Below are 20,350 nucleotides of genomic sequence, written 5' to 3' on the forward strand. Positions count from 1 at the left end.
TGCTGACACAAAGATTGCAAAGGTTCATTTAACAAGCATGGCACTTAACAATCACCTTCTGGATAATGTTATTTAACTCATCATTGCTTAGCGATGGAAATTCTGGTCCCAATTGTGATCATAAGTCAAGGACTAACTGTAAGATACAGAATAACCCTATATAAAAGATCCTATATCATTCTGGACAAATGGCTGTCTAATCTTTTTCTAAAAACCTCCACTGACAGAGCACCCACAACTTCTGAAGGCAAGCCGTTCCACTGGTTAATTGTTCTCGCTGTCTGGAAATTTCTCCTTAATGCTAAATTGGTTTCCTCCTTGGTAATTTTCCATCCGTTACTTCTTGTCTTGCCTTCAGGTGCTTGATAGAGTAGGTCAGCCCCCACTTTCTTGTACAGCCTCTCAAATATTGGAAGACTACTATATGTCAGCATTCCAGAAAACCCTCCTTGCAGAAAAGACTCCGAAGCAAACATCTTTCAAAGTTCTTTTACTAGCATAGGTAATCTGGCACAGGTGGTGAAAATCCGAATCTGGGGATCCGGGTTCCTTCCTCAGTAATACAAACCCCAAAATCCCCACTATCATGACCCCTCTGCTGATCACATGCTCCAATCTTCAACTGTCCCATCTCGAGACATCACTCCGGCCACTCCTTCTCCAGATGCGAGCCCAGCCTGACCTTGACCAGCAGGAAGAATGTTGTTATGTCTAATAATCCCTTATACCACCACCCACCTCCCCTACTTTCCCACACAGGAGAAAGTGGCAGCGTGTGGAAGCCTTCGGCCTAGTATGGCTTCCAAAGCTGACACTATCATGTTACCCTTAGTCCTTCTCTTCGTTACGACTAGACATACCCAGTTTCTGCAACCGTTCTTTGTATGTTTTAGCCTCCAGAAAATTATGAGCTGCAGTTTCCCTCCTCTTATAGGGAAGGACTGAAAATGCTTTGTCACTAGAAAGAAGAGCTGAATATCAAGAAAATCACGGTCAACTTATAATTATCCTGATTTTTGAAGAAAGACTGTCTTGTAATCTTGAATTCCAGATTAGAGCAACAGCTGCCAAACCATCTTTAATGCTGCTTCTATCCTTTTACCCTTCATTTGCATCAAAATCAGAGCTACAAACCAAAGGGAAGATTATGTTATTCATTGTTCTTCCACAACAACCCTACCAAACACCCAAGTTACAAGAAAAACCCTTGAAGCAATTATAGCTCAACAGCAAACCCACACCGGGGGCCAGCCACTGGTGCACAGAATCTGACAGAGCCATTAGCGTCTGGTGGGAGATCTTCTGCTCCCCCTTAATTGCTCCTTATTATGAAAAGCAATAAACCTCTGGGGTTGATGTTACTAGGGAAACAAACACCAATCAAAAAACAAGGACCAGGGTGTGTGCAGATGCTCACAGATATATACACACAGCAGGCACAAATAAGGCAAGCGTAATTACAAACAGAAAGAAGATGGGAGACACAAAGTTAGAAACAGGTAAGAGATGGTCAACATCCAGAGGTCACTTTGGGCAAGTGTGAATCCAGCTGCATTTGACTAATGATTCAGAACCTTGATCATCTCCAATGGGGCATTTTCACAGCCTGCCCCGTAACAACCAGAGCCAGAGTGTGGTATGGAAGGAGCATTTGCAGGTATTCCTCTATTTATGACCAGTTGCTTAGTAATTATTCAAAATTTATGTACTTATTTACTGTATTAAATTTCTATGCCGCCCGTCTCACTGATGCAGCAAGTTTGGGCAGCTTAAAGTTACAAACAACCTCCCGGGGATACTTATAGACCAGTTCCAAATTTCTGATAGGTTCCACCCCCCACAGTCACATGACCGCATTTTGGTTGCTTGGCAACCAGCCTGCATTTATATCCATTTGCAACATTTTGCGATCATGTGACCACATTTTATGATGATTTTGCTAAAAAACGGCATTTACTTCAAGTTTTCAATAAAATCGCTTCACACCAGAACAATTGGTTTGCTTTAAAACCACAGTGTTTGCTTAACAACTGCCACAAAAAAAGGTCATCAAATTGGGCTGGTCATGTGTGTGAACTGCTTTATGACCATCACGGCTTATAATCATAATGGGCACCCTCTATTATGGTCATAAGATGAGGATTACCAGTAGTATTCTCCTCCTTGGAGTCTGCTCCAATCCCAGAAGGGATGGTGGATGCTCTCCAGAAAGAATATGAAAATATAAGCAACAGGTGACCACTTTGGCCTCTTTAAAATAGCATACTGGTTAGGGAATTCTGGGAACTGAAGTCCACAAGTCTTAAAATTATCAAGATTGAACATCCCAGATCTAAGCAAAATCCCACCAATTTAGGTCAAAAATGAGCAGATTTTGAGTATTTCTTTTATTCATCAGAATGAGGTGCAAGAAATATACTCTTCAAAAAAAAAAAAAAAGAAATACGGTGACTCTAGACACATAATGAAGCTAGAAAATTGTTTTCAAAGCAAAGCTGGTCTGGTCTTCATTTTATTCTGATTGGGTTAACTTTTATCTTATTTCAACAGCTGAATTTAAGCAATAAAAATTATGTGGTTCTGGGAATCAGGCGCAAAATGCCAACGCCGGTTGGGCATTAATATTAAAATAACATAGTTATAAGTATTACAGGACCATTTTCTCCCTGTTAATATATCAAAAGGCATTTAAAATGCTCTTCTTCCTCAAAGCATTCAGGAAACAAGTCTGAATTACAGATGTAATCATCCAGCAAATATTATAAGATAGCTGGTTGTTACCTTTTTTGATCCACAAAATGATGTGTTGGTTTGATAATTATTGCTTATTACTGCTTTCACTGTTTCGTTGTACTAATGTTAAACAACTTAGAGGCCATAACTGACTGCCTTGCAAATGTAAATAAATCAACATTCAGCTCAAGAATTGATGATCTCAAGATTGTTTTTTCCTATCCAGAAATCTACTTCTGGTTTTCACCCAAGTATTCTTCATCAACCTAATGTACATTTAAACCTTTTTTGTTTAATGTTTTATTTTTGATTTGTTCCGCCCATGTTCCCCTTATACCCCAAGTATACCTATTAAGATGAAAATGTTACTGTTTACAATTAATACTAAAACATTAATGTTTATAACAGGGATGTTAAACTCAAGGCCCGGGGGCCAGATTTGGCCCATGGGGTGCTTAGGTCTGGCCTGCAGGGCCACCCTGGAAACATAGAAGCACTGGCCTTCTAAGTACCTTTGCTATTTTTACTGGCAGTCTAGTTTCGCTGGCAGAAGGTTGCAGGAGGCCATCGCAGGCAAAAACAGAGCTCAGGAGCCTATTTTCGCTGGCCACCATAGGCACCCTTGACATGAGTGATGTTGAGCTGGTCATCCCCCCCCCATCCCCCCCAGGTTAAACACAATCTCGATGCGGCCCTCAATGAAATCGAGTTTGACACCCCTGGATTATAACAACCCATCAAAGTTTGATTGGTGTCGCACTGCATGCATTTATGCTTACTAATAAATTACAAAATGCCTTTTCTTTTTAGGAATGGAGAACTTTTTGCAAGAAAACGTAACATCTGACTTATCTAACTATAGTCCCAAGCACAAGCAACGCATAAACTTAGGATAGTAAGAATGCAAAAGGAATCAGGCTAGAATTATGGGTATCAGCCCTTGAGGCGAAGGTTCTTTTTTTATATAATTTAAAAGCTGCCTGACCCTCAATCACTCTAAATCACTTACATTTTAAAAGGAAAACAAAATTTAAAAGAGAAACGTGCATCCAGAAGAGAAAAGCAGACAGAGCAGCAAAATTAAAATCTACAGTGGCTCAACCACCTAAAGGCTGGGAGAAGAGATAGGGACTTTTGGCTTATTATCCGGATGGGAGCCACATAGATACCTTGAGTTTTTTCAAGAGGCTGGCGTCATGAGTGAAGAAGGTACTTCTTGAGTGAAGAAGCACTTTCTTTTGTGTTCATGAACAACATACCAAAAAAAATGAAAGTATAGGTTAATTAGAGAGAAACAGACTTGATAGCTACCTGCAGATGAATGAATGAATGAGTGTTTCTCAACTTTAAATATGTGCTGGGGAATTTTATTTATTAAATTTTTATACCCCCTATCTCCCCTACAAGGTGACTCTGGGAATTCTGGGAGTTGAAACTGGCTGGAGAAATCTAGGAGTCCACACATCTTAAAGTTGTGGTCCTGGTCCTATTAGACCTCTCAGCGGCTTTCGATACCATCGACCATGGTATCCTGCTGCGCCGGTTAGAGGGATTGGGAGTGGGAGGCACCGTTTATCGGTGGTTCTCCTCCTATCTCTCCGACCGGTCGCAGTCGGTGTTGACAGGGGGGCAGAGGTCGGCCCTGAGGCGCCTCACTTGTGGGGTGCCGCAGGGGTCGATCCTCTCGCCCCTTCTGTTTAACATCTACATGAAGCCGCTGGGTGAGATCATCAGTGGTTTCGGTGTGAAGTACCAGCTGTATGAGGATGACACCCAGCTGTACTTTTCCACACCGGACCACCCCAACGGTTATCAAGTGCTGTCCCGGTGTCTGGAGGCCGTGCGGGTCTGGATGGGGAGAAACAGGCTCAAGCTCAATCCTCCAAGACAGAGTGGCTGTGGATGCGGCATCCCGGTACAGTCAGCTAAATCATGGCTGACCATCGGTGGCGAGTCATTGGCCCCGATGGAGAGGGTCCGCAACAGGCGCCCTCCTGGATGACCGGCTGTCTCTAGAAGATCATTTGACAGCCGTCTCCAGGAGAGCGTTCTACCAGGTTCGCCTGATACGCCAGTTGCGCCCCTTTCTGGACCGGGATGCCCTATGCACGGTCACCCACGCACTCGTGACGTCTCGCCTGGATTACTGCAATGCTCTCTACATGGGGCTCCCTTGAAGGGCATCCGGAGGCTGCAGTTAGTCAGAATGCGGCTGCGGGTGATAGATGGAGCCCCGTGGCTCCGCGCAACACCATCCTGCGCAGACTGCACTGGCTACCTGTGGCCTTCGGGTGCGCTTCAAGGTTTTGGTGACCACCTTTAAAGCGCTCCATGGCATAGGGCGGGTTATTCTGGGACCGCCTCCTGCTACCGAATACCTCTCACCGACCCGTGCGCTCTCATAGAGAGGGACTCCTCAGGGTGCCGTCAGCGAGGCAATGTCGTCTGGCAACGCCCAGGGAAAGGGCCTTCTCTGTGGGGGCTCCCACCCTCTGGAACGAACTACCTCCCGGACTTCGTCAGCTTTCGGACCTTCGGACCTTCCGCCGCGGGCTTAAAACATACTTATTTAATTGCGCAGGACTGAGCTGGATTTTAAATTTATGGGTTTTAAATTGGGTTTTATTTTTATATTTTTTAATTATTGGGCTTTTAGAATAAGTTTTTAAACTGTTTTTATATTGTATTTATGTGTTTTTTAAGTGCCTGTAAACCGCCCTGAGTCCTTCGGGAGATAGGGCGGTATATAAATATGATCAAATAAATAAATAAATAAATAAATAAAGTTGTCATGTTTGGAAACACTGATTTAAATTATTTGGGGAAGTCCCGTGAAAATCACCTGGATTCCACAGGACACCCACTGATGCAAATTTGCCAATGCCTGGGAAGAAGATGCGATGGTTTCTGCCCTTTTTTGATAATATATGGGCTAGGTGTGCAACCTAAATTTCCCAAAAGTTCTCTCAGATGCAGTGTTATCTTTGCCTTACACAAACATAAGTTGTGGCCTCACTTCCAAGGAGATCCCTGACCAGCATAGACCCCTGACCCACAGAGCTTAGCAATTTTTCCACCTCTTAGGCAGGATTTGGAGATGTCTGCAGACGATGCCTGCCCTCCTTGCATGAAAGCAATCTTCTGAGCAATACTTGTGTCCACAATTGAGACCAGAATGTCCATTGTTAAGCAAGGCAGTTGTTAAACGAGTCATGGCCAATTTTACATCTTTTTTGCATCAGTTGTTAAGCAAATCACTGCATTTGTTGAAGTGAATCTTGTGGTTGTTACGTGAATTCAGTTTTTCCCATTGACTTTGGCTGTCGGAAGCCATCTGGGAAAGTCAAAAATGAGCGATCATGATTCTGGGACGTCGCAACTATGGTAAAGACATGCTGGTTTTGACTTTTGATCATGTGACCTTGGGGAATGCTACGACGGCCGTAAATGCAAAGACTGGTCCTAACACTGCTGTAACAGTCACTAAAAGAATGGTTGTAAGCAGTGCTAGGATTCAAGTAATTTAACAACCGGTTCTCTGCCCTGATTTCTTCCAACAACCAGTTTGCCAAACTGCTCAGAAAGTTAACAACCAGTTCTCCCGAAGTGGTGCGAACTGGCTGAATCCCACCACTGGTTGTAAGTCAAGAGCTAATTATAGCCCTTGCTTGCAAACTGTTTGGATATTTAAATTTAGTAACCAGACCAGTAAAATTTATAATGGGCCAGAACCCAGAGTTGATGGTTGATTGATTGGAGAGAGCTGGCTCCTGCATGAGGCAATCTACAATATGATTGGTTGCTGGGTGTAAAGGGGGAGTTTCCCATTTTTCCCGCCTTTTTCTGCTGTGTGCTCTGTATGCTGTTCTGTGATTTACCTGACGGACAGTTTACCTCATGATGTCGTGATGTGCCTGACTATCTTGTCGGCTGTAAATATAGGTGTAAAGTATATTTATTTATATAAAACTGTAAGTTTGTCTCAGCCTCTCCGACGCCATTTGGACACCCGCTGCCCAAATTCCCTGAGACAAACCCACCATTTTGTCCACGACAAACTCGGTCGGCGTGGTTTGAAAGAGCAGAAAACAGCTTCCGTAAGGACATTGGAGCCTCTCACCTGAAGTAGTCACTGCAGGCCGCCAAAACAACTTTGTGCACCTGAAAGACCTCATTATTGATGGTGAGGATGACATCCAGCAACTGGGCCTGAGCCCGCAGAGAAGCCAGGCCGTGCAGGAGGGTAACACTATGGCCCGGAGCAGAGAAGGTGCACTTCAATGTGCTGTTCTTGTCCGCCATGCTAAAAAGGGGGAGAGAGAAAAGGGGGGATAAATTACAAGGTGTTTTTCCACCCCCCTTGAATTGGTCATACAGGTAGCTCCAGGCCTTTGATCTTTTTGATTATACCCTTTTCTGCAGTTTTTCCAGTTGTACAATGCAAGTAAGGTAAAGGTAAAAGTTCCCCTCTCACGTATGTGCTAGTCGTTCCTGACTCTAGGGGGCGGTACTCATCTCCGTTTCAAAGCCGAAGAGCCAGCGCTGTCCAAAGACGTCTCCGTGGTCATGTGGCCAGCATGACTAAACGCCCAAGGTGCATGGAACACTGTTCCCTTCCCACCAAAGGTGCTCCCTATTTTTCTACTTGCATTTTTTACATGCTTTCAAACTGCTAGGTTGGCAGAAGCTGGGAGAAGTCACGGGAGCTCACCCTCACTAGGGATTTGAACCGCTGAACTGCCGACCTTTCGATCGACAAGCTCAGCATCTTAGGCACTGTGTCCCCTTACAATACAAGTAGTCCTCCTCAACTTATCACCCAGAATTACATCCATGGAGGAGATTCTCATCTAGGTCATGGTTGTCCCAAAGGTGCTTTTTCAAAAGGCAACTGAACTTGCTTGATTTTTTTTTTTTTTTGGCTTTCCTTGAAAACGTTTATTTTCTCATTCAAGAAGCAGAACTGAAGAAGCTTCTTGGATGAGAAGCGAAATGTTTTCAAGAAAAAAAAAAGAAACCAGTTGCCTTTTGAAAAAAACACTTTTGGGAGGCCCAGAATTACAGTTGTAAGCTATGCTAGGCATTAAGTGGGTCACCATGTAACTGCACCTGATTTTACTACCTTTTTTGCACCAATCGTTAAGCGAATTCTACAGTCATTAAATGAATGCCGTGGTCATTAAGCAGATCCATTGTATGCAATGGGTGTTTTTTAGGTTTCCAGCCAAAAAATAATAATAAATTATGGTAATGTGACTGAAGGACGCTACAAACAGTCATAAATGAGGGCTGATTGCCAAGTGTCCCAAATACAGTAGCAGCCATCAGCACTTCAAATCCTGATTGTAAGTACCCCGGAGAGTCCGCTGTAATTTCGAATTATTGCTAAACAACTGGTCATAAATCAAGGACTACTGTAGAGAAGGGAATAGATTTATATACAGTTTGGGGACAATATATGCTATTCAAAACTGCCACACCACCAATTTGCAAGGAAGTATTAGTATTACCTGCTCTGTAACTATCTCTCAAACTGGAGAAACCTTTTACTCAGTGGTTCACAACCTTTGTGGTCATGCAGCATGGCCCTGGACCCCCAGGACTCAACTCAAGATTTAAATCATAATATTTGTTTAAGTCTTCATGGAAAGACCACAGGTTGAGAACCACTGTTTTATCTCTTTTTATACAGGAATGAAGGGAACAAGGCCTCATCTTCTTACAAAAATTTAAGCATTCTTCAAGGTCATAATTCAAGAAACAGCTTCAAACTCCATTATGGTTACCAATGGACCAGGGGTGAAATTCATTTACTTTCCCTACTGGTTTGCAAATGTGTGCGCGCCACGCGCTAGCTTTGCTCATCTGCGCTGTCATTCACGCATGCGCAAAGCCATGCACAGAGGCTTAAAATCATTGCAAAAAAGTGACGTCATGAGGTTTGCGTGGGGGCAGAGCCTCCCGCAGCCGCCGCTACCGGCTCGCCCAAGCCGGATAGAACTGGCTGAATTTTACCCCTGCAATGGACCCCAACCATACACACAAACATTCCACTTTAATAAAAATGAAGACAGGAAAAGTAACCTTGGATTATATGAAACTGAGCATGGTATATGGGGTCCTTGGTGCTCTGGAATTTGGTGGTTTTCTTGCAGATGTTTCATTATTTAACTAGGTAACATAATCAGTGCTAGGGGGGAGTTGGGTTTGCTTTCATTTTATATACTAGTGGCTTGCCCTGTCAGAGTTAGTCAGAGTGGTCTTGGTGGTTCCTTGATTGGGCTGTTGTTTACTGTTGGCTGGTTTGGCAGTTGCTTGAATGGGATATTGTTTGCTTTTTTATTGTTAGTCTAACGTTAATTTTGGTGCTAATATCTGCTCATCTGGGTGTTGATTGCTGGAGAGGTGGTGTATTGCTCTTTTGTTTCCTTTTTAGCTTTTTGATTCTCTTTTGAATGGTATGTAGCTGTTGTTTATGTCCATGTGCCTGTGGATGGCCGATTGTTTGAGTGCCAGGCTTCCAGCATTTTTGGACTTGGCTTGGTCTAGGATACTCACAGTTTCCAAGCTGAAACTATGGTTTCAACTGGGAGCATGATATAATTTAACCTTTTCATTGAAAAGACTTTAGAATGAGGAGTGGGGGCCCTGGGAGAGAGAGAGACACTGCAGAATGTGAAATAATGGCATTTTTTAAAAAAACCACTCTAACACCTTGTGGCCTTGCAGTCCCATTGTTTGTGTTACTATAGTTGTGGAAAAAAAATACAGAACAGCATCTGTTCCTTGGCAGAGGTTCCAGGAAAGGCACAAAAGAAAACCTTGAGTGATTCTTTGCCAAGGCCCACACACCACGATTATGGTGATCGGTTGGGTGATGTTTGCGTGTAGCTGCATACATACCGTTTCAAGCAATTCAGAACTTACTTTAGGAGCCTGGAAGAAACCGGAACTTGGTTTTTAGCTAAAAAGAGTTTATTCTTTTAAGAAAGTTTAAATTTTCTCTGGAAAGGCTCTAACATTGGGAAATGTAGAAGGAAAGAAGACGAGCAGCAGCAGCAAAGGGGATAGAATTGGGTACAGGGGGCACTATTGGGGAACATGAAGGAACAAGTTAGGGACAGAATCTTCTTCTTTTTTTTTTTATTTGCATTTATATCCCGCCCTTCTCCGAAGACTCAGGGCAGCTTACACTATGTTAAGCAATAGTCTTCATCCATTTGTATATTATATACAAAGTCTACTTATTGCCCCCAACAATCTGGGTCCTCATTTTACCTACCTTATAAAGGATGGAAGGCTGAGTCAACCTTGGGCCTGGTGGGACTTGAACATGCAGTAATTGCAAGCAGCTGTGTTAATAACAGACTGTCTTAGAGGCTCCTTCTGGAGAAGATCTGTATATGTCAGTGTTTCTCAATCTTGACAACCTGAAGACAGGTAGACTTCAACTTCCCGAATTCCCAACCGATACTGGCTAGGGAATTCTGGGTGTTGAAGTCCAACCATCTGCAAGCTGCCAGGATTGAGAAACACTGATCTATGTGATCACTAGGAGTCAAAAACAGCTTGATGGTACATAATCAATTATTATCCATCATTTTTCAAACTGCTAAAGTCTACTTTACTCCTTCCCTACTAAAGGGACAGGCCTTTAAGTAGGTGGCAGTGTATAAAACTGTTCAGTTTTCCCTGTTTTCTTAAAAATCAAATCCTCTTCCTCCAGGGATGGATGGATGGACTGAATTTATATAGCTGCCCACCTCACTGGAAGTGGTTCTGGGCAATGTAGAACAATCCGATAAAGCCACAAAAAAACTATCATTATAAAACACTCATTGTAAAATATATATATAAACCCTTACTTAAAAATTTAAAAGCAATTAAAAAAAAAAAAATATACAAACCACAGAGAAATATCACTCACAATAGAGAAGCCACCTTAAAATGTTCCCTGGGACCCTGAAGCTTGATGAAACAACCAAGTCTTTCGAGTGGGTTTTGAATACAGGTAGTCCTCAACTTACAATAATCATTCGTTTAGTGACTGTTCAGAGTTACGACTGCATTGAAAAAAGTGACTGACCGTTTTTCAGTTATGACCATTGCTGAATCCTCATGGTCATGTGATCAAAATCTGGGCGCTTGGCCACTGGTTCATATTTATGAAGGTTGTGGTGTCCCCGAGTCATGTGATTACCTTTTGCGATCACCTTCTGACAAGCAAAGTCAATGGGGAAGCCAGATTCACTTTACAAACATGTTATTAACATGTCAGTATCTCTGTTTGAGTCTGGACTCCGTGTGACTTTGCCAAGTAGGTCTTTGGCAGCGTGTCAAAAGATTAAGGTTGGTGATTATCCCGAAGGATAATTCAGTTAACAAACCAGACAAGAAAGATCATAAAATGGGGAAAAACTCACTTAACAACTATCTTACTTAGCAACAGAAATGTTGAGCTCAGTTGTGGTCGTAAGCATCCCTGTATTAACAGGGATAAAGCTAACTTAGCTTCCTGGGGAGGCAGTGTGGGGAGGGGGGGTTAGAGAATGTTCCCTAAGGAAGGCATCAGTGATTAATGGGAGGGAGGCCTTATTAGAAACCAACCTGGGATTCAGCAGCTACAGCCAGAGGCACTGAAGGTTTGCAGATAGGGTACTGGGAATGTGAACCAACCACCAATGCCTCCATTGGCTCCTACCCAAAAAGAGGAATCAGGCATTTATGGTGACAACTCAACAATAGAACCCAGGTCTTCCTTCCTTCCTTCTTTCCTTCCATCTCTCCCTCCCTCCTTTTTTATCACTTCTGCCTTCATGTTGTGACCTAGGCTTACTGAGCCATTAAAACACACGAGTAGTCCCAAAAACCGCTTCTATTGCAACAGCTGTGAATTACTTTCATTCACAGCTGAGTCCCGAGAAGTCCTTCGGGATAATCACCAACCTTTATCTCCTTTGACACGCTGCCAAAGACCTACTTGGCAAAGTCACACGGAGTCCAGAATCAAACAGAGATGCTGACTGGGAACAGAATTAACAACGTTGCTTTCCTGCAAAGGGCCCATGTGCCTTTGCTCCTCTTTTAAGCCTTATGGGAGGGGCCAATCATCTCCAAGCCTTACTCCCAAGTCGTCACTTTTGTTTTAACTGTTCATGCCTTCTGGCAGCTCTGCACATGCGCGCACTAGGAACAGGCTCCTCCGGTTCCTCTGCCTCTCTGCTGTCCAACTCTGGAGGCTCCGAAGTCCGTGCATAGTCCGTCCCAGGACTATGGGGACTATGGGGATGGCCCTGGCCCCATCTCCGCCTCTGACGCAGAACCCTCGTCCGGGCCTTCCCCAGACTCCAGGACTGGCCCATGTTCCTCCCCAGACTCCCCACTGTCCAACTCCACTGCCAGCTTCGCAGGCTGCTGGTGGACCACAACATTTCCTCCCTATCCTTCGTTCTTTCCTTCCTTTTTTCTTCCCTCCTTCCCTTTTTTCTTTACCCTTTTTTTCCTTCCTTCCTTCCATCCACAGAGTGTGCTTCAATTCTTTGCCACCCACCTGTCTCTCCCCATCTTATAAGACATATAAAACATGATAACAGTGTTTCAATATTTGAGGGGCTCCTACAAAGATGAGGGGGCCCAAAGCACCAAAAGGCAAGATAAGAAATAATGGATGGAAACTAACCAGAGAGAAGCAACCTAGAACTAAGGAGAAATTTCGTAACAGTGAAAGCAATCAACCAATGGAATAGCTTGCCTTCAGAAGTTGTGGGTGTTCCATCACTGGAGTCTTTCAAAAAGAAATTGGATAACCATTTGTCTGAAATGGTATAGTCTCTGCTTGAGCAGGGCATTGAACTAAAAGAGGGATCTCCAACCTTGGCAACTTTAAGCCCGGTGGACTTCAACTCCCAGAACTGGCTGGGGAATTCTGGGAGTTGAAGTCCACCGGGCTTAAAGTTGCCAAGGTTGGAGACCCCTGAACTAGAAGACATCCAAGGTCCCTTCCAACTCCAATAATATTCTTATAGTCTATGTTCTATCTTTGCCCTTTTGGCCACACTGCACTCCACTGAGCCTTGAGAAGCCCTTGCAAGGTTTGGAAAAACTTTGCAAGGCCAGGCTGGGCATGCCTCATCATCAACAGAAGATGAAAGTCAGCTGCGGGCATCAAAGGTGGCGGAGTACAGAATGGCCAAAAGAGCAGAGATGGGGGGAAATAGGCAATTGGGGAGAGTTGAAGAATAGGTGAGCATGGCAGGGTAAGAAAAGCATGAGATCCTTGCCTAACGACCGCAACCGTGACTTTTCAAAGCTGCCCTCACAAAGGGATGTGATCATGTGGTGTTTCACCTAATGACCACTTTGCTTAGCAACAGAAATTCTGATCCCATTACAGTAATTAAATGAGAACTACCTGTATTCTTTCTTAATGTATTTTTTTTGCTGCTTAATCTTCATTCATTCTCTTTACATAACCACACCACTTCAATGTAGTCCTACTTTTATATACAAACCACATTATTCAGCACCTACTTATGCTTGACCCTTTTCCTTTATTTTACCACACACAATTCTCTAGTGCCCCATTCACACTGCATTCAACTTCTCTTTGTATTCCTCACATCCATAAAAGCGTGTTCTTGTACACAGCTATTTTTGCTTCTTTCAACATTAATGCCTAGCAATATACCACATATTAAGAACATTTTTAAGAAAAATGTTCTTTAAGAAAAAGAACAGCATTTTTAAGAAAATGTTGGATAACCATTTGTCTGAAATGGTGTAGGGTTTCCTGCCTGGGTAGGGGGTTGGACTAGAAGACCTCCAAGGTCCCTTCCAACTGTTATTATTATTATATATTGCCTTCCTATTAGTCTTTACACCTCAGAAAAACATTTCTACCATTTCCTTATTTTTAGTAAAAACATTTTACCAAGGTCCCCAAATCTCCATTTGCAACCTTGCCAGCTGGCTTTCAACAAGCAAAGTCAATAGGGGAAGCTGGATTATCTTAATGACCATGAGATTCATTTGATTGGGGTGATTCATTTAACAGTTGTGGCAAAAAAGGTCATAAAATCAGGAACGACTCACTTAACAACTATTTCACTTTGCAATGGAAGGTCCGGTCTCAATTGTAGTCGTAAGTCAAGAGCTTACCTGCATTGCCTTCACTGGAAAAGTTGGGATATATTCAGAGATGTATCTGCCTTGAAAATAGTCCATTTTGAACTATATAGCACAGTCAAATATCAGCACAGGACTGTTTTATGACATTTTGTATTATGTCATAAATTGTTTTGATAACTTTTATATCATAAAATATTTTTATAAAACTGGCCAAATTTCAATTCCACGTGAGTCATAAATCCCAGATTTTGGAAACGTATGTAAATTAGCCCATTTGAGGTAGCTTGGTTGAAAAATTTGCCCACTCAATGGTGGGGAATGGAAGGATTTATATTCCTTGCAGATAGCTGGTCATTTGCATTCTTTTAGAGTCCTTGAGGCCACTTGGAGATTTCTCTGTGTCCTCAGTGTCCTGTACCTGAGTAGTGCAATTGGGTGTGAAGCCATCTTAGAACTGCCAAAAGGACTGTGTTGTGGAGCTGTGCTTTCTGCAGGATGTTTTTGTGCCCTGTATCCCTTCACTGTTGAACACTGGCGCAGGCTGTTGGGGATGAATGGTGAGGAAAACTCCATTATAGTCGTAAATTGAGGAGTACCTGTAGCCTAATTTTTCCTTCTTAATCTGCCCTATTGTATGTGATTTTAAAAAATTTCTCTTCGGTATATTATGCCTCAGGCATACTAAGTCTCAGACTTGTCATTTTTCCTGAAGAAAGCAAGCACAGGATCATTATAATGGAAAAACCTTAGGTCAGCAAGTTCTCTTTCATAGTTGGCTTCCAATACTAATTTTTCCTCTTTGAAAAACATTATGCCAAATTTCTGAATAATGCTAAAGTTAATTGAGAACACCCTTTTAATGAACTAATGTATTTCCAAGTCCATCAATCTATAAATCTACAGTTAGGTAGCATTTCTTAGCACGTAACTCGATAATTCAGACTATAAAATAATATATTTTTCAGATTTGTGCCAATGCAGAAATAACTCTCAGGCAGCTTTAATCACAATGTCTAGCCATGAATGCATATCTTTAAAATTGCAGCACATTTGATCATCTTAACTTCAACTTTTATTCTGTTCACAGGAGTTTATATTGTTTTTTATAGTATTTTCCTGTGCTGTAGTTTCTTAGCCCCGCCAAGAGTTCTGTATTTAGGATGAGCAGATATTTCATTGCCTAAACAAATAATGCACCAACTTCAATCCTTTTCCATCTGGCCAGATTTTGAAAAGGTAATCCACACCTTGATTCTGCTTTGATTGTAGTAATATGCAGTTTGGAGGTCTATCCCTGCAAAATTATAATTGGTGCAAAACATGATAAGGTTTTGACCAGGATGGACTCTGTGTTAAAAGACCCTCATTGGTTGGCAGTTGCCCATAGGATACAATTCAAGGTAATCTGTAAATCCTAAAAGAATTTAGAGTTGGACTGTATTCTAAATCTGGCCAGTTCTGCACATCAGCAAGAGTTCTGCTAAATTATTTCTATATGCATATAATGCAGACTTGTTATTGCTCCTTTCCTGTAAAACTAGAATTTCTGTTGTTCCAAGGCCAGATTAAACAAGAAATGAATAAATTTCATACCTAATAAGCAAAAAGGTAGGATAATTTTTTTTGAAGTAACATAAGACCCTATTTACCTTTTATTTCATTTACAATTAGGTGCAAAAGGAATGAATCAGTAGGGATAAAAACTTCTTAAGGATAAGAATTAATGTCTTCCCTACCTTACAGTCGCTATTTGATAAGGACTTATGGGTTCTATGCATTTATTTTGTTAAGGAAAACAATATAATTCCTAGTTCTAATTCTCTAGCATTGTGGCTTCACTTTCATCTGGTTCCATAATGCCTTGCACTATTGCTCAGATGTACCATGAATGTTTTGTTCATTCTTTTGCTAACCCAGCTTAAAAACAGAATAACAGAATTGAAAGGGACCTCAGAAGTCTTCTAGTTCAACCCCTTGCTCAAGCAGGAAACACTACACCACTTCAGACAAATGGTTGTCCAGTCTCTTCTTAAAAATCTCCTGTGTTGGAGCATCCACAACTTCTGAAGGCAAATCATTCCACTGATTAATTGTTCTAACAGCCAGGAAATTCCTCCTTAATTTCAGGTTGATTCTCTCCTTGACCCATTGCTTCTTGTTCTGCCTTCAGAAGCTTTGGTGAATAGCTTGACTCCCTCTTCTTTGTGGCAGCTCCTTAGACAATCAGGAACCAAGTGATAGGAAAGACATCTACCTAATGCTTTGGAATAGTCTACTGCAATAGATGGCTTTAAAGAGTCTACAGTAATTCTTGATATATGACCACCATGGAGCCTGCCAATCGCAGTTAAGTTTCTTGTGATGGTCGTAAAATTGGTGGGTCATGTGACCAATCCAATTTCACAACCTTTTTTGTGGTTGTTAAGCAAACTTGACTTACAATCAATTTCAAAGTTACAATGGATCACTTTGGAGTGCTTATGACCCTGTTCTTAAGTTCTGATGGCTGCTCATGTCAGGTGCTTGGTAACCGGTTAGGGTTAGGGTTAGGGTTAGGAGCCGAATCCCAAATATGCAATGCGTGTGCAGCCCCTGCGCATGCGCCCCACACACACATGCCTCACCCCCCCGCACATGCACGTGGCCACCGCATGCACCCTGTCCCTGCCCGTGGCCCCCTTGCATATGTCCTCCCGCACACACGCCCAGCCCCTATGCATGCGGAGCAGAGACCTGATAACCATCTGGCCAGCTGGAGGCACGCACGCATGAATGGTGGAGCTGAACTAGGGCGACGGCTCACATGCCATCGGTTAGCCATCACGGCACTAAACCAAACTAGCCTAAAGTCTAAGTCTTGCTTCTTCTGTTCACTTCCCACCTAAAGCTAAAGAAAATACCTTGAATTAGGACCACTTGTTTAGCAACCACTTGAACATAGAATGGTGCTGTGACTTACAATCAGTCCGCAGACTTATGACTGTCACAGAATCCCATGGCAATGTGATCAAAACTTGGGCGCTTGGCAACTGGCCTATATTTATGACAGTTACAGCATCCGGGGGTCACAGATTGCCATTTAAGACCTTCCTAGCTGGCTTCTGTTAAGCAAAGTCAATGGGGAAAGCTGGATTCGCTTAACAACCCTGGCAAAAAAATCGAGCGCAATTCATTTAATAACTGCATTATATAACAACAGATGTTCCAGTCCTAATTGTGGTCATAAGGTAAGGACTATCTGTATTGGGGCACATGTAAGATACTGGAGAAGAGAATTATACAGGCAAATAAGGAAATTAAAGTGTCATAAATTATAGCAGGTTAGGTGAAAACTGAAACTAAAATCTGTATGCTCTGTGCTGCAACATGTATCACGGGCTAATGGAGTATACAAGAGCGGGAGCTGAGTAGAATTAAGAAATAATTGTGGAAAAACACATAATTATCTTCAAGGGAAATGAGATGAGGTGGAGAAGAACAAATGGGAGGAAACTCCACCTGAAAATCAGGGGATCTACTTTCTAGTTCACCTAGGAAATAAGAAATTTAATAAAAGATTATCAAAAGAACCTACAACCAGAAAACAAAATGGGGACAAGGGAGCAGTTAAAGGAAGACAACTGTAGAATCTTTTGTGGAGGGAATAATTATAAGAGATTATGATCAATAAAGAAAGGGATTGCAGTGAAACTGAGCACAGGTCACTAGATGAAATGATAGTTTCATCTAGAATGTTTTAAAAAAAAAAACTAGATATAACCCAAAAAGTTGTGGATGTTTGATGGTCCTGAAAGTAACCATGCCTCTCATTTCCACTTAGATGGGGATGGGAGGAATTACAACATTCTTCCTGTTTGTGGTCTTCTTCCCCAGAGACATCTCCTTGACTGAACCAGTCTGGTCTTTCCTCTTACCCAGTAAGCCTCCTTTAACTTCCCGCGACAAAAATGTAGGCAGACGACAGCCAGGACCTCCCAGAGAGAGGAAAATAGGAAATATGAGGAAAAACAAGACAGGGCAGAAAAGATAATGCTGCCGGGGACATGATCACATAATGAGATAAAGGGACATCTCTGCTGCATAGCAACTGGCTTCAAACAACACAAAATACCTGGAGATGATTTATAGCAGTAATCAAACAAGTAAGAATGTTTTAACTTGATTAGGACCACCATATTTTTCAACAGAAGAGAATATCTAGCTGAGGGCTGAACTGTGGACTCCTTGGTGCTCTCTTAGCTTGGTTGCTTGCTTGCATTGCTCAACTTTTATTATTTTTTATTACTCTATAAATAACTCAAGGCAGCAAACATACCTAATACTCCTTTCTCTTCCTATTTTCCCCACAGCAACAATCCTGTGAGGTAGGTTCGCCTGACAGAATGGCTGAGTGAAAGTCACCCAACTGGTATTCATGCCTAAGGCAGAACTCACAGTCCCCTGGTTTCTAGCCATTTGCCTTAACAACTAGACCAAACTGGCTCCCTGTTTATATAGAAGCTACTGAATATAAACAGGGAGCAAACCCCACACATACTACCACTGATGATCTAGTTGGGTAAAGAAACATCTACAAGCAAACAACCAAGCTCAGAGGACACCAAGAGCTCCACAATTATACTTTAAGTCAATGGTCTGTGGTCCACGGACCCCTGAGGAGGTCGCAATGTCATCACAGCAGGTCCACAAAGGCTTGAAGAAATGTTATGATTTAAATCTTAAGTCTTAGAGGTCCGTGGCCATGTCCGTGGCCACAAAAGCTACTTAAAAGAGGTTCGTGGTGAAGAAAAGGTTGAGAGCCACTGCTTTGGGTTACAAAAATTGGCACAACCACTAGACAGCAGCAAAAAGTTGGGTTAATTTAGCAAGGGTGATGAAAATTTTGTGTGAAAGCAAACCTGTTGGGTCACACTAGTTAAGGTTGCTGGGAATTGTCATTCAGCAACAAATGCGACTGCACTAAAAGATGAGGGGGAATCACCTTTATAATAGGGCAAAACAAGGGGTGAGGAAGCGCAGAGGACCATCATAAAAGGAGGAAAAATCTTTCTGGGGCAGACAGAACAACTATGGGGTGGAAGGAAGACCCAAAGGCTCTCAACTTAAGTCACTTGATGGCTTACGCCTCCCATCATCATCACCCTGACAGATCCCTACACAGGCAAATCTGGAGTTCATCAGACCATTGACTGATGGACACAGAAGGAGAAGACTATGGAACTATGGGGCTGGGGAAGATAATCCACCCTCATACCCAGGATGACATTGCCCACCGTCACACAACCTATAAGTAACCAGGTCAGCCATCGTGCCTTTGCACAGCGCTCTATCCTTCATTTAGCTTTAATTATATGCTGGGCTCTATCTTAGTTCAGCCTGGAGTACGCAGCCAGCAGGTGGGTCCGGTTCCTCATCCTGTGCAAAGGTAGAAAACGGGCTAATGCGGTAACCTGGTTAATTAAACCTGGCGTGCCAATACAGTACATTGGGGTGTCGTGTGTGTGTCCCCCACCCTACATACAGTCCGACACAGCCTCCTGGCAAGAGCCCCGCCCAGTTTCCAGAGGTGGGTCAGAAATCCGAGAAGCGCAATCAAAATAAAAATGCAAAACAGCTGCGGGGCGGGGAAGGAGCCGGGCGCGGGAGAAAGAGGGCACCGCCGCGTCCTCTGGGCAGCGAGGAGCCACGGGAGGGGGGCTCTCCGTCGTGGGGGGAGCGGGGTCCCGTGTGGGGCAGAGCCGGGAGTGGATGGAGGGGGAGAAGGCGCGCCCTGCCTCCCTCCCCAAGGAGGTGGGACTAGAGACGGCCGGGGTGTGCGGGGAGGCAGGAGGGGATTCGTCCTTCCTCCGATCCTCACCTGCTGAGGCTGCTGCCGCTCGGCGTGGACGGTCGCTCGGCGAAGGTTTCGGCCCCGCCGGGCTCCGCCATCTTCCCGCCGCCTTCCGCTCGCTGGAGGCCGCCCCAGCCGGGGCTCGGCCGAAGTGGGACGCCGGGAAGGGGAAGGGCAGGGCCGGACAGGGCGCGGGAGAGAGACGGGCCAGAGGGCGCTCGGCGCGTCCCCAAGCGCAGGGCGCGCGAGCGTCCGGAGAGGAGAAGCTTCCCGCGCGCGCAAAACCAAAAAAGGGGGGGAAAAACAAAAACCTCTGGAAAGCGAGGGCGGGGGTGGGGGGGGGAAGGAGGCGCCCTCTATATTGGAAGAAAGAAAGAATAAAGCGAGAGGAATTGGTTTTTTATTATTATTATTTTGAAGCGGAGTGAAAATAAGGCGTCCCGGGCCGAGAGGGCGCCAAGTGGGGCGGGCTCGGTTGCGCTTTCTGCAGCCGCCTCGGAAGGACAGCGCTGCGCCTCGCCTGGGGGCTGCTTAAGCCGCTCGGAAGGCGTAAACCCCGCTCCCCTCCTCCGGCTGCGTTCACACGGCGCCTGCTTTGGTTGGGTTTGCACAATCCTGGCAAGCGCATTGGTGGATTCGCCCCGGAGAAGCCACTTTGGC

General features: G+C 43.7%; 1 protein-coding gene across 3 annotated transcripts in view; it reads right to left on the bottom strand.

Moving 5' to 3' along the window:
• KLHL26 (kelch like family member 26) overlaps positions 1-19,978 on the bottom strand; it is a 29,078-nt gene extending 9,100 nt beyond the window's left edge. The window contains exons 1-3 of one of the 3 annotated variants that reach the window (XM_058163475.1): positions 19,718-19,978; positions 14,279-14,401; positions 6,854-7,036 (exon numbers count right to left, since the gene is read on the bottom strand). In XM_058163475.1, coding sequence (XP_058019458.1) covers positions 6,854-7,036; positions 14,279-14,401; positions 19,718-19,788 — 377 coding nt within the window. In that variant the 5' untranslated portion in view covers positions 19,789-19,978. The other 2 variants (XM_058163476.1, XM_058163477.1) reach the window with 2 other exon arrangements.
• Positions 19,979-20,350: the final 372 nt, after the last annotated feature.

This window comes from Ahaetulla prasina, chromosome 1 (assembly GCF_028640845.1).
Source record: "Ahaetulla prasina isolate Xishuangbanna chromosome 1, ASM2864084v1, whole genome shotgun sequence".
Taxonomy (NCBI): Eukaryota; Metazoa; Chordata; class Lepidosauria; order Squamata; family Colubridae; genus Ahaetulla; species Ahaetulla prasina.